The sequence below is a fragment of the Xenopus laevis genome, chromosome 7S (genome assembly GCF_017654675.1).
Source record: "Xenopus laevis strain J_2021 chromosome 7S, Xenopus_laevis_v10.1, whole genome shotgun sequence".
In the NCBI taxonomy this organism is placed as follows: domain Eukaryota; kingdom Metazoa; phylum Chordata; class Amphibia; order Anura; family Pipidae; genus Xenopus; species Xenopus laevis.
Window position 1 is genome coordinate 2,169,480 of NC_054384.1, and position 12,741 is coordinate 2,182,220.

General features: G+C 40.8%; 1 protein-coding gene across 18 annotated transcripts in view; it reads right to left on the reverse strand.

Moving 5' to 3' along the window:
* The window catches only part of ablim1.S (actin binding LIM protein 1 S homeolog), an 83,909-nt gene that overhangs the window by 49,269 nt on the left and 21,899 nt on the right, over positions 1–12,741 (reverse strand). For all 18 annotated transcript variants that reach the window (XM_041570301.1, XM_041570291.1, XM_041570289.1 and 15 more), the window contains 2 exons: positions 8,438–8,621; positions 4,402–4,514 (listed from right to left, as the gene is read on the reverse strand). In XM_041570301.1, the coding sequence (XP_041426235.1) occupies positions 4,402–4,514; positions 8,438–8,621 (297 nt within the window). The remainder of the gene's footprint in view (positions 1–4,401; positions 4,515–8,437; positions 8,622–12,741) is intronic.

Sequence of the window (12,741 nt, forward strand, 5' to 3'; positions counted from 1 at the left end):
GAGCAAGATGAATATTAATGTATAATGGGCAGCTCAAACTGAGGGGATAGTATGAGCAAAATATCGCAACCTAGAAACCAAAAAGCAGAACGAGCAGCAGAAAAAAGGAGCAGGAAGGGTAAACAGCCACAAAAAACATGCTCGAAGGTGCACTAGAATATTGAGTGTACAAAGAAGAACTTGAATGTGGAAATAACAAAATAGAAAATAAATGTAGGTTCCCACTGAGATGTCACCCATTGGTATAAAGGTGCCCTAATACATTGCATGATACATGATAAAGAAATCCATCACTGCTCTGACAAAATTATATTTACAAATAGAGGGTATGGAATTGTGTAAGAAATCTCAAGAAATCTCATACAGTTAACCAACTATACCCGGGTGGACGTATTCAGTTTAAAATTCTTGGAAACTGTATAGGAGTGTTTGCCCGAGCAATTATATGGGTCTTTATGTGCCAACAGTGGATATTAGTGGTCACCCTCCAGTGTGTGAAATTGATAACTAAACATAATGTACACTAGGGGGCACATTTATCAAGGGTCGAATTTCGAAGTTAAAAATACTTCGAAATTCCATCGACTTAAAATACTTCGACTTCAAATATCGAATTCAAACTTTTTTCATCGAATTTGGGTATCCTGCGGTCGAAGTAAAATCGAACGATTAAATCCTTCGAATTTTGCTTCGACTTCCAAAAATTTTGAAAAATGCTCTAGAATGTTCCCATAGGCTAACATAGCACTTCGGCAGGTTTAATTGGGCGAAGTATTGAAGTCGAAGTTTTTTTTAAAGAGACAGGTACTTTGATTATCGAATGGTCGAATATTCAAACTATTTTATTCCCTCGAATTTTGAATTTGTTTGCTTCAAAAATTCCCTTGAATTCACTTTGACCCTTGATAAATCTGCCCCTAGGGGTACGAAACATATATATGTGTGTATATATATATATATATATATATATATATATATACAGGGGCGATCCTGGCCCCTCCAGCGCCTGAGGCAGCAGCAGTTGCTGCTGCCCCCCCTCCCCCGGAAATTTGCTCTTAAAGTACCAGGAGCAGCATTTTTGCTGCCCCTGGTACCTAGTGGGGCGCTGCCGCCTGAGGCGACAGCCTCAACTCGCCTCATTGGCGGACCACCCCTGTATATATATATATATATATATATATATATATATATATATATATATATATATATATATATATATATATATATATCAATTGAAGATGGACCAGCACTCCGTTTTCTTTATCAAAAGTGTTTATTCAATACACTGTGCATTGAATAAACACTTTTGATAAAGAAAACGGAGTGCTGGTCCATCTTCAATTGATACATATCCTTTTGACCGAGCACCCGGCAAGGAACTACAGAGGATAGAGTGCAGGTGTCTCACATTGAATTATATATATATATATATATATATATATATATATATATATATATATATATATATATATATATATATATAGACCATAGGTTGCTGGCACAACACGTATAAAAGTATAAGGTGACCGGGTGCAGAGCTGTATAATCATACGTACAAGAGCCCAATAGAAGTTAGCACTCGCAGGACTTATGGTGGAAAAAAGGGTTTTATTTAAGCAAAAAAACAGCTAACGTTTCGGCTAGGTCCCTAGCCTTTCTCAAAGTCTTTGAGAAAGGCTAGGGACCTAGCCAAAACGTTAGCCGAAAAACTGATGCTAGTGTATGTTTGGTCCTTGCAAGGTAGATATTTTAATAACCCACTCCCTTCACCTCTTTGTTGTGACTGTTTTGTTAACAGAAGATATATATGCAGTGGGATTATCTGCAAATTGATTTTCCTGTATTATTACTAGGACCACCACCACCAGGTGCTCAAATTCGGAGCCCTTGATGTCACCCAAGAGATGCTAAAGTGGGATTTACAGGGTGTGGACCTTGTGTGCATCTTGTTTTCTTGCATCTAGAAACAAGTAAACAGCTTTTCGTGTCCTCCTGACTGAGTAATGAAGCGGAAGTTATTGCTGGAGGATTATCCAACTTTCTCTAATAATCCAGATTAACACTGTCAGTAGGATCGTACAGAGGGCATGCACTCATGGGCCTCAAAGACTTGAGCAACCAAGAAACGGCAAGTGGCTTTCCCAAATGTTACCAGCTAATGGCTTCCTTGGCATCTGAGAGCTGTAGTTCTCTTACACCTTGGGAAAAGTTCATGATGATATTGAGGCTAATGCGTGTGTGTGTGCATGGGATATCATTCTGTATAATATTGTTCTAAATAAAGGGTAAAGAAACCCTAATTCAGTGCGTGGGGGTGGCAATAAGTAAGGCTCCTCCCAGTTAAAGAAAACTTTAATTCCCAGGCTACTGTGCCTCTTAAAGTGATACTGTCATGGGAAAACATGTTTCCCTGTACTAAGCACAATTCAGCAGGAACAGTCCCCTAAATTTGCTAATAGTCTGTACAGAGAGGTCCCATAAAACTATGGCAGCATAGGTATTCCCTGTACTAAGCACAATTCAGCAGGAACAGTCCCTAAGTTTGCTCATAGTCTGTACAGAGAGATCCCATAAAACTATGGTACATAGGTATTCCCTGTACTAAGCACAATTCAGCAGGAACAGTCCCCTAAGTTTGCTCATAGTCTGTACAGAGAGATCCCATAAAACTATGGCAGCATAGGTATTCCCCTGTAATAAGCACAATTCAGCAGGAACAGACCCTAATTTTTTCATAGTCTGTACAGAGAGATCCCATAAAACTATGGCAGCATAGTTATTCCCATGTACTAAGCACAATTCAGCAGGAACAGTCCCTAAGTTTGCTCATAGTCTGTACAGAGAGATCCCATAAAACTATGGCAGCATAGGTATTCCCTGTACTAAGCACAATTCAGCAGGAACAGTCCCTAAGTTTGCTCATAGTCTGTACAGAGAGATCCCATAAAACTATGGCAGCATAGGTATTCCCCTGTACTAAGCACAATTCAGCAGGAACAGTCCCTAAATTTGCTCATAGTCTGTACAGAGAGATCCCATAAAACTATGGCAGCATAGGTATTCCCTGTACTAAGCACAATTCAGCAGGAACAGCCCCCTGAGTTTGCTCATAGTCTGTACAGAGAGATCCCATAAAACTATGGCAGCATAGGTATTCCTCTGTACTAATCAGAATCCCAATATGCAGAATAAACTGTTCATTTGCACCACCCGTTAAGAAACAATTATATTTGGCTGTCACTGTGTCCAAAATAAAATGACTGAAACCTTTACAGACCACCCATCCTCCAACATATAAACCCTTCTGTAGTGCAATTTAGCCTCTGGGGCCGGCTGGACTCAGGAGCTTTGAATGTGAGCGGCTGAAAGTGCTGTGTGGCTGTGCAGTTCTTCATGATTCAGCTCCTCTGCTGCTCTCTAACCATTATTATTTTGTGCAAGTTGCAACAGCAACACAAATCCCCGGCGCTGACTGCAGCAGTAACACAATGGATCTAATTACTCTCCCCATGGAGAAGTGAGGGCCCAACGCCTTTCATCTGCTTCTGCTCTGTTAACCTTATGTTTCCAGTCCTGCCAGGGAGAGAGGCAAACTGGGTAGAATCCAGGGCACGGCTCCAGTTTCCATACTACCAGGCCACTAATTATTTGCCCGGATCCAGAGGAGGAAGTGAGATACATGCTGGCTAGTACTGGGAATATATAAGGCTCTTTCATAGGGAGTGGAAATATCTGCATCAGACTGCAGGTCCTTGGAACACCGACTTCACTTCTCATAAGTATCTGAAAAAATAACGTCAAAGGGAAAATATTCCCTAAGGGTGGGAAGTGCCACATAGTTGAGACATGAGTATATAGATTATTTGTAATGTGTAGCGGTATATCCATTTACAGTATAAACTTTTTTTATGACACTTGTTATTGTTATTGGTGGCCTCCAAACCTCCAAAATTAGCACTTTCCAAGATGGTGAACCCCTGTGACAAAGTCCTGGATCATTGCTGCTTTCGACAAGCTGAAAATTTAGGCTGATGCAATACGTTCACTATATAAAATATGGCATTTTTAGCCATATTCATTTTTAGGGTTTAGTTCTCCTTTAAATTGATACAAATGTACCAAAATGCAGGCACCCTGTTTTCTGGGCTCTCTGCCAAAAAGCTTCTTATTTTAATTGTCAGAAACTTTACTGGCATCAGTGAAGGAGATCAAAGAGAAAGTCGGGACATTTCATAGAGAAACCCAGGACTGCGGGCTGAGCTGTCAAAATTGGGACTGTCCCACAGGAAATAGGAAAGTTGGGAGGTATGCTACACCACTTTTTTGGGTGTCTGCCTAATGCCCCTATTATCAGATTGAGGAGTTCAACATCCCTGATCCCCATGAAAATCAGACACTTACTACTGGGTGTAGCAATCTCTGTTGGTCCTGGAGATATCGGCATGGCAGCGCAGTTTTGGCAGAGACAATCTCTCCCATTGAAGGTTACCCGGTCTCCTGGAGGGAAGGGGTGCCTGTAGAGAAAAGGGACATCTCTGTTATTTTCAAGGTTATTTCAGAAAATCCCAATTCAGTTCCTTGTGAAATCAATATCTCTCCCTGGGAGAAGAGCCAATAATAGCTGAAATGCCACCCTGGCTGAGAGGTGATGCCGGGCTACAGGCAGTGGGATAACAGGCAGCAGTGTCGGACTGGGACACTAGGGGCCCATCCAAAAACCTTAGACCAGGGGCCACTCTCAGTACTAATCTCCTCAATCAACCTCTATTCTCCTAATTTGTTTTCTTTACGTACTATAATCTAATATTCCATCTATTTAGCCTCTTTGTTCTCATACAAATAGGGAATGACCATGAAATAGGCCAAATGTTTAGCAGCATGAGGGGCCACTGACACCTGGGCCCAGCAGGACGTTTCCTGATTTCCCGGTGGGCCAGTCCGACACTGACAGGCAGTGAGAAAACAGGCAGAGAGAAAACAGGCAGAGATGTACAGTATTGTAGTTTAGGGAGATAACAGGGCCTCCATGGGCAGGCTGGGTATTCTATTATAGAAATTCAGATAAAACAAAAGGGAAGTATTTGATTCTTTCATTAAGCTGCTGTTTAACCTATAGAAGCATAGCAGAAATAAAAAACTGAGAGCTTATAACTATATCGCTAAATGTGGCAGTTAGTAGGTTTGCCACCTCACCCCTTTAAAACTGAATACATATGGAATCCACAGCCTGCATGGCTAATAAGCAATTCATTTAGATGCATGCTGCAGACTGAACTGATTTATGTGCAACCATGCATCATGCATCTAAATGAATTGCTAATTAGCCATGCAGGCTGTGGATTCCATATGTGTTCAGTTTTAAAGGGGCACGGTGGCAACCCTATGGCTAAGCCTAAAACCTCACTATACCTAACACCCTTGCCTGTATTATATGGGGTTTTTTTCCATTCCTCAAAGTGGCGGGGTGTCCCATTGCCTTGATGTATTTTATATAACAAATATATTGTATTAGGCCAGAAGTTCAGCTTCCTTATAAGATGATGAGCCAACATCTTTTGTGTGTCAGTGGCACTGCACATGCTCAGTGTGATCTGGACTGCTGTTAGAAGCTAAGCTTAGGGATCATAAAAGCTGATGCTACAGGACTGATTATATATCCGGGCTGAGCTATGTGTAGTGAGTTTTATTTTATATTCTATATTGTGATTGGGTCCCTAAATTCAGATAAGTGACTGCAACCCAGAGCATGTGCTGTGAATCATCATAAAAGAAGATAGGTAGAGTCCTGCGCAGAACCAATTTCTAAGACCCGTACTCGAACCGAAGCCGCAACCGGCGACCTGAACCACAACCCGCATATTTACCCACTTTGATTCGCTACCCGACCTGGACCCGCAATTGCCAACCACCATCAAACCGGAAGTGATGTCATTAAAAGTAGGCGGGACAGAAACAAGTTTTGTAAAACTTTAAAAGGAGTAAAATATAGACAATATTACATAAGAAATTTAGATGAGATTCGCAACCCGACCCGCGACCCTCATTCCGCAGGGTGATCGTTTTTTTGCGGGTAACCCACGGGTACCCGACCCACTGCAGGACTCTAACTGGGCCCAACTTCCCTGCTAATGGGCTATGGGGACTTTGAAGTTGTACAGAATCCCCAAACATAATAGGACTCATTTATACAAACTGGGCACTAGGAAGTAGCCCAGGTGCAACCAATCAAATGTTTGCTTTCATTGTTCAACCCGCAGCTGCCTGTAAAAAGCCAGTCACTGATTGGTTGCTGTGGATAACTGCCCAGGTGAAATTTTGTCCAGTGTTTGTAAATGAACCCCAATTTGTAGCATATTTCAACCTTATCCTTCGTCTGTTTCTCCTTTAAGTAAACAATAAACAGATAATTAAATCTGACACACAAGGTTTCAACGTGCAAAACCACCCATGGGGTCCCCACCCTTCTCTCTAAACACATATTCCTCCCTTAGTACTCCTACTCATCCTCAGGAGTATATAATCATCGCGCCTACTTAGTTCTAGTAAGCCTAGTACATAAATATAGTGTAACACAAAGAATCATAGTAGAAAACAGTGCTACATTGCCAGGTGTCATATATTAAAATATAGGGATTGGGAATAACACACATGGATGGCATCATGATTTAATACTCTGGCCCTGCATCCTAGTGACAAAGTAGGGAAACAAATTGGGAGTAGACCCCATGACTGCAACTGGGGGTGCTATTTGAGCACAGTGTGACAGGGGGGCATCAGAATGATTTAAACGGTGAAGGAGCTAAGCCAGAACCCAGCTCAAAAGCTCAACCCAATTTTGGGTGAAAGAATACCCCTCTTACTTATATCAAAGTCGCATGTTTCCCTTTAAATATCATCTTTTGCTGAAACTGTTATATGTGGGTGACAAGGGAATAAGGAATTTGTTACAGGGATACAATTCTCACATCTCTTTCCTATATGCAGAATCACCAGACTGTGCAGTGGATTCACCTTAGCTCTGTATTTTTAGCCCCGGTGTGCTCATTCCCCACATGACATTCCACTGTATTATTAAACATGTTTATTAACCTTGGCCGCACAGGGAAGTCATTATGGCAGCAGCGTCCCTGCATTGATTAGCAGCATTAATATCCAAGAACCATGGCTATTATTACATTTAATATATCTGTAATATTTACACAACCGATATACACACTCAGCAACACAGATGTACACACAGAGAAACCGACTTACAGAGTGACACAAATATACACACAGTATCAAAGCTGTACATGGATATACACACAGTAATACAGAGACACAAATATACACACAGCAACTGAGGCACAGATATATACACAGAGACACCTATACACACAGTAACACAGATGTACACTCAGAGACATGGATATACACACAGAGAGACAGATATATACAGTGACACAGATATACACAAAGCAATACAGACACAGATATACACACAAAAGCTGGGGCTTATTGGATAAGGAAGCAAATAAACAGTAAATAAACCCAATAGAATAGTTCCGCCTCCAATAAGGATTAGTTATATATTTGTTGGGATCAAGTACAAACTACCGTTTTATTATTACACAGAAAAAGGAAATAATTTTTAAAAAATTTAGATTATGTCATTATAATCGAGTCTATGGGAGACGTGCCTTCTGTAATTTTGATTTCTGGATAACGGGTTTACAGATCCCATAGCTGTACTGGCACAGCTTTCCTTCTGTACAGAGAGTGACAAGTGTTCCATAAAATAATTCCCACAAATAAGCATGTGTTTTGAAATACAGATATGGGACCTGTTATCCAGAATGCAGAGAATCTGGGGTTTTTAAGCAATCTTTCCATAATTTGGATCTTCATACCTTAAGTCTAGTATAAAATCATGTAAACAGTAAATAAAGCCAATAGGCTGGTTTTGCTTCCAATAAGGATTAATTATATCTTAGTTGGGATCAAGTACGAGCGACTGTTTTATTATTACACAGAAAAAGGAAATTGTTTTTAAATATTTGAATTATCTGGATTAAATGCAGTCTATGTGAGATGGCCTTTCCGTAATTCGGAGTTTTCTGAATAACGGGTCTTTCCATAATTTGGATTTTCATGCCTTAAGTCTACTAGAAAATCATATAAACATGAAATAAAGCCAATAGGCTGGTTTTGCTTCCAATAAGGATTAATTATATCTTAGTTGGGAACAAGTACAAAGTACAGTTTTATTATTACAGAGAAAAGTAATTTTTTTAAATCTCCCTGTAATTCTGAGCTTTCTGGAAAACTGAGCCAGCCTACTGGCTCCAGGCTCTCTTCTCCCCTGTGCCCATTACTGGCCAGGAGCCTCTTCATCACAGGATATTGTTGTGCTTCAGTAAAACTGTCCCACCCCACATTATAAAAGGAAGGGACTTACTTGCAAGATGTGCAGGCAAAACAGCTGGGGTGATAGGTCTTTCCTAGCGCCGTTACAACCTCTCCCTCTACAAAGTCTCCGCAGCCATTGCAACGTGTCCCAAACATGCGCTGGTAGTCTAGGGAGCACAGGTACTCTCCGTTCTTGATGAAGAAGCCTCCTTGTGCCAAGTCGCATCCACAGACTGGAAGGGAAACATGAACATGTTACAGAACAGGTGTTTCTGTCGGAAACTTTATATAAAATCTAATGGTTTTATTATTTTAACGAAGACACTGGAAAACTCTGATGGAAGCTTGCAAGGGGTGGGGCGAAGAGTCTGTGACTCCAGAAGTGGGCGTGGCTAGAACACTCTGATGGAAGCTTATGGGGGTGTAACTCAAGTAGTTGGCATGACTATAACAGCTTTGAGGGGAAAGAGAAGAAGTCTGAAGCAGCAGGCAGGACTAGATCTGATGGCATCTTACAGGGAAGGGGCATAGGGTCTGTATCTCAAGCAGTGGGCTGGACTAGTAAAAGGGGAGTGGAGTCTATAACTCAAGTAGTGGCGTGGAATTAGAACTCTCTGAAATAAGGGGGCATTTAAACATTTAACTGCCAATAACGTAGAATCTATGTTGCTGAGAAAAGATTTACAGACTGAAAAGCAATACATATTATTTGTATCAGGTTCCAATTACATAGGGATGCACTAAATCCACCATTCTGGAATTCGGCGGAATCCTGAATCCTTTGTGAAAGATTTGGCCAAATACTGAACAAAATCTAAACCCACATGCAAGTTAGGTCAGGAAGGTCCAATGAGAATTGTGCGGCTGAAAAATGTTTTGCTTCCTTGTCTGTGTGATGAAAAGTTACATGATTTTAAGTAGGGATGCACCGAATCCAGGATTCGGTTCGGGATTCAGCCAGGATTCGGCCTTTTTCAGCAGGATTCGGATTCGGCCGAATCCTTCTGCCCAGCCGAACCGAATCCGAATCCTAATTTGCATATGCAAATTAGGGGCGGGAGGGAAATTGACTTTTTGTCAGAAAACAAGGAAGTAAAAAATGTTTTCCCCTTACCACCCCTAATTTGCATATGCAAATTAGGGTTCGGGTTCGGTTCGGTATTCGGCCGAATCTTTCACGAAGGATTCGGGGGTTCGGCCGAATCCAAAAAAGTGGATTCGGTGCATCCCTAATTTAAGTAAATGGGGTCCTAATCCTGCTGAGAAAGGCCGAATTCTGACTGAATCCAAAACTAAATCATGGATTTGGTGCATTCCTACAATTAAATGAGTGGAAATCACAGCACATGGTCCTGGAGAAACTAGAGCAAGAATTAACCCAAGCAATTGGCAGTATCAGAACACTATCAATAAGCTTCATGAGTTATTTAGATCAGTTCATAATACATGTAAGGGATGTATTATACAGAATGCTCGGGACCAGGGGTTTTCCGTAATTTGGATCTTCATGCCTTAAGTCTACTAGACAATCATGTAAACATTAAATAACCCCAATAGGCTGGTTTTGCTTCCAATAAGGATTAATTATATTTTAGTTTGGATCAAGTACAAAGTACTGTTTTATTATTACACAGAAAAAGGAAATCATTTTTTAATGTGGATTCTTTGTATAAAGTGGAGACATCATTTCCATAATTCTGAGCTTTCTGGATAACTGGTCTCATACCTATATATATAAACAGGAGGACAAAAAGTACAGCTATCAGTGACTTTTAGGGATAAGGCTGATATATCTGTCGGCTCAATATGAACAGACATGTTTCTCTGCACTTACACCCAGCTGAAGTCCCCTTCTCACTGCGCCTGTATCTGTGTCTGTGTGTCCTGGTGTCAGGTGCCCGAGGGCACAGCAAACAAATCTGAACAGACATGAGCTAATCCTGCCATTGTGAGAACAGCCAGTGCTTAAATTACCCAACTTTAAAAGGGTGTAACAAACACAGCAGAATGCCCTGTGCCCTCTGAGTGGGGATCTGGCACTAGAGCACAGCAACCCTTCCCATGTCTGCAGTACAGAGATTCACTGAGGAAAAAGCAAGGGAAATTTAAAGGGAAAATATCAGTTTATATATCTAAAGTTTATGGTCCATTTATATCTCTATGTATGTATATTTGTGCTTACATAGTACTTAAGTACGGGCAGTCCGCGGGTACCCAATAAAGCTGCAGGCTTGATCCCTCCCTTGTGGTTCTACCAGTTATTTAATTTTTTTGTGAAGCTTCGGCGCCGGAGTGACGTCACTTCCAGTCAAATGTGACGTCACTTGTTGCGGGTACGGGTCGGGTATAGGTTTCAAAAAATGGACCCGAGCAGGACTCTAATGTAGGTATAATAAATACAGTATATACAGGTATATATAATAAACAATTATCTAACAGAGCTTCTGTCCATTGTGAAGGAATGCCCTGTGTTCAGTGTCGGACTGGGACACCATGGCCCACCCAAAAACCTTAGACCAGGGTCCCACTCTCAGTACTATTGTTCTTCCTCTTCTCTCTCAACCTCTAGTCTCTTTTCTTTACATACTAGCTGTGTTTTAAGATTTTCATCCTTGTTTGGACTGAGGTTTTACAGGGGCTTTAGCAATTCAACTGCACAAAATAGCATTTTATAGCAGCCCATCTGGCATTTTCCAGATTACCTCTCAGGCCCAATCTTAGTTATTTTACCTAGCAATCAGGTAGTGGTCTTTCACTGTATTCAGGCACAGATACTAGATTCCTTTGTTTTTTTACAATGTCCCTTTAAAGAACAAATAAACCCTACCCACTACTAACCCCACACTTTCACAATCACCGAGGGTCTTTTGCCAATTATTATTACTACTGTCTCCATTGTGACATTACTGGGAATGAGAACACATTTGGATAGCTGGGAAAAATGATGCAGGTAACTAACCCATTCTTGGTGCAAATAATTTAGGTGCAGCGGCCCCCATGAGGAAAGGTTTGTTTTAAAAAAAAAAAAAAGTAGAAAAGTCATATTGTTTATAATAATAAATATTCAATACTGTCAGACTATATAACGGCTAGGGTCAAGGCAGAATCTCTAGAGGCAGTCTGTAGTTATTGCTTATTTTTGACAAGGGTCCCTGACATCAGATGACTATTAATAAGCATCTTACAAAAGAATCTGAAAAGCAGCAGTGAGATGATAAGTGACGTATGTATTGTGTCCTGCAGCTGATTGATACCCGGAAAAATGGCTGGTTCCCTAATACTGCACTGCACTTACTGCTCCTATGAGTAAGAGAGAAGAGGCCAAGAAATGCTTAGTCAACACAACAGGGAATGTGGACTTTACACAGTATATGTATGAGAAACGTTCCAATTGCTTTCACCTTTGTGTGAAATGAGGTTTAGGGGCAGAATAGCAAATTTGAATTTTCACATTTTTTTTTTAACATCAAAATTCATACATTCCATTTTAATCCCACAATTCGAAATGTAAATTCAAATGTGAGATTTAGCACTCTCGACCCTGGAAACAGTTCTGATTCGAATAGACGCCTAAAACCTGCCGAGTTCATTTACAAGTCAATGGCAGAGGTCCATTGAACCATTTGAATATGCTAATTGCCGTCATGACATTTGAGTTTCTTTTCGGATGGGAAACTATGGAATTCAATTTGAATTTTCGGATCGGGATAATTCGATTGAGTATTAGACATTCAAATTTTTTCTTAAATAACCTCAAATTCACATAAATTTGAAATGCGACCTTTGATGAATCTGCCCATTAATGTGTAGAGCAGAGATAAGTCACAGTGATAAGATGCAGAAAAAGCTCACTTGTAAATGTGTAACATATTTATATATATAAGGGGTGATATGATAACTATGTATAAATATATAAGGGGATCATATAATAATCTCTCTAATGATTTATTTACCAGTAGGTCTTTCCAGCTGACACAAGGTCACACATTCTGATTAGAAGAAAAGAGGTTCCAGCTAAATATTGGGAAGGGGTTTGTTACAGTGAGAGCTGTGAAGATGTGGAATTGTCTCCCTGAATCAGTGGTACAGGCTGATACATTAGATAGGTACAAAGAAGGGTCGGATGCTTTATTCACCAGTAGCTCCTCCCAGCAGACAGGAGGGAGCCAATGAGATTAGAGGAGGGAAAGGGGTGTTACAGGGAGAGCTGGGAAGTGAATCAGGGGTACAGGCTGATACATTAGATAGGTACAAGGAAGGGTCGGATGCTTTATTCACCAGTAGCTCCTCCCAGCAGACAGGAGGGAGCCAATGAGATTAGAGGAGGGAAAGGGGTGTTACAGGGAGAGCTGG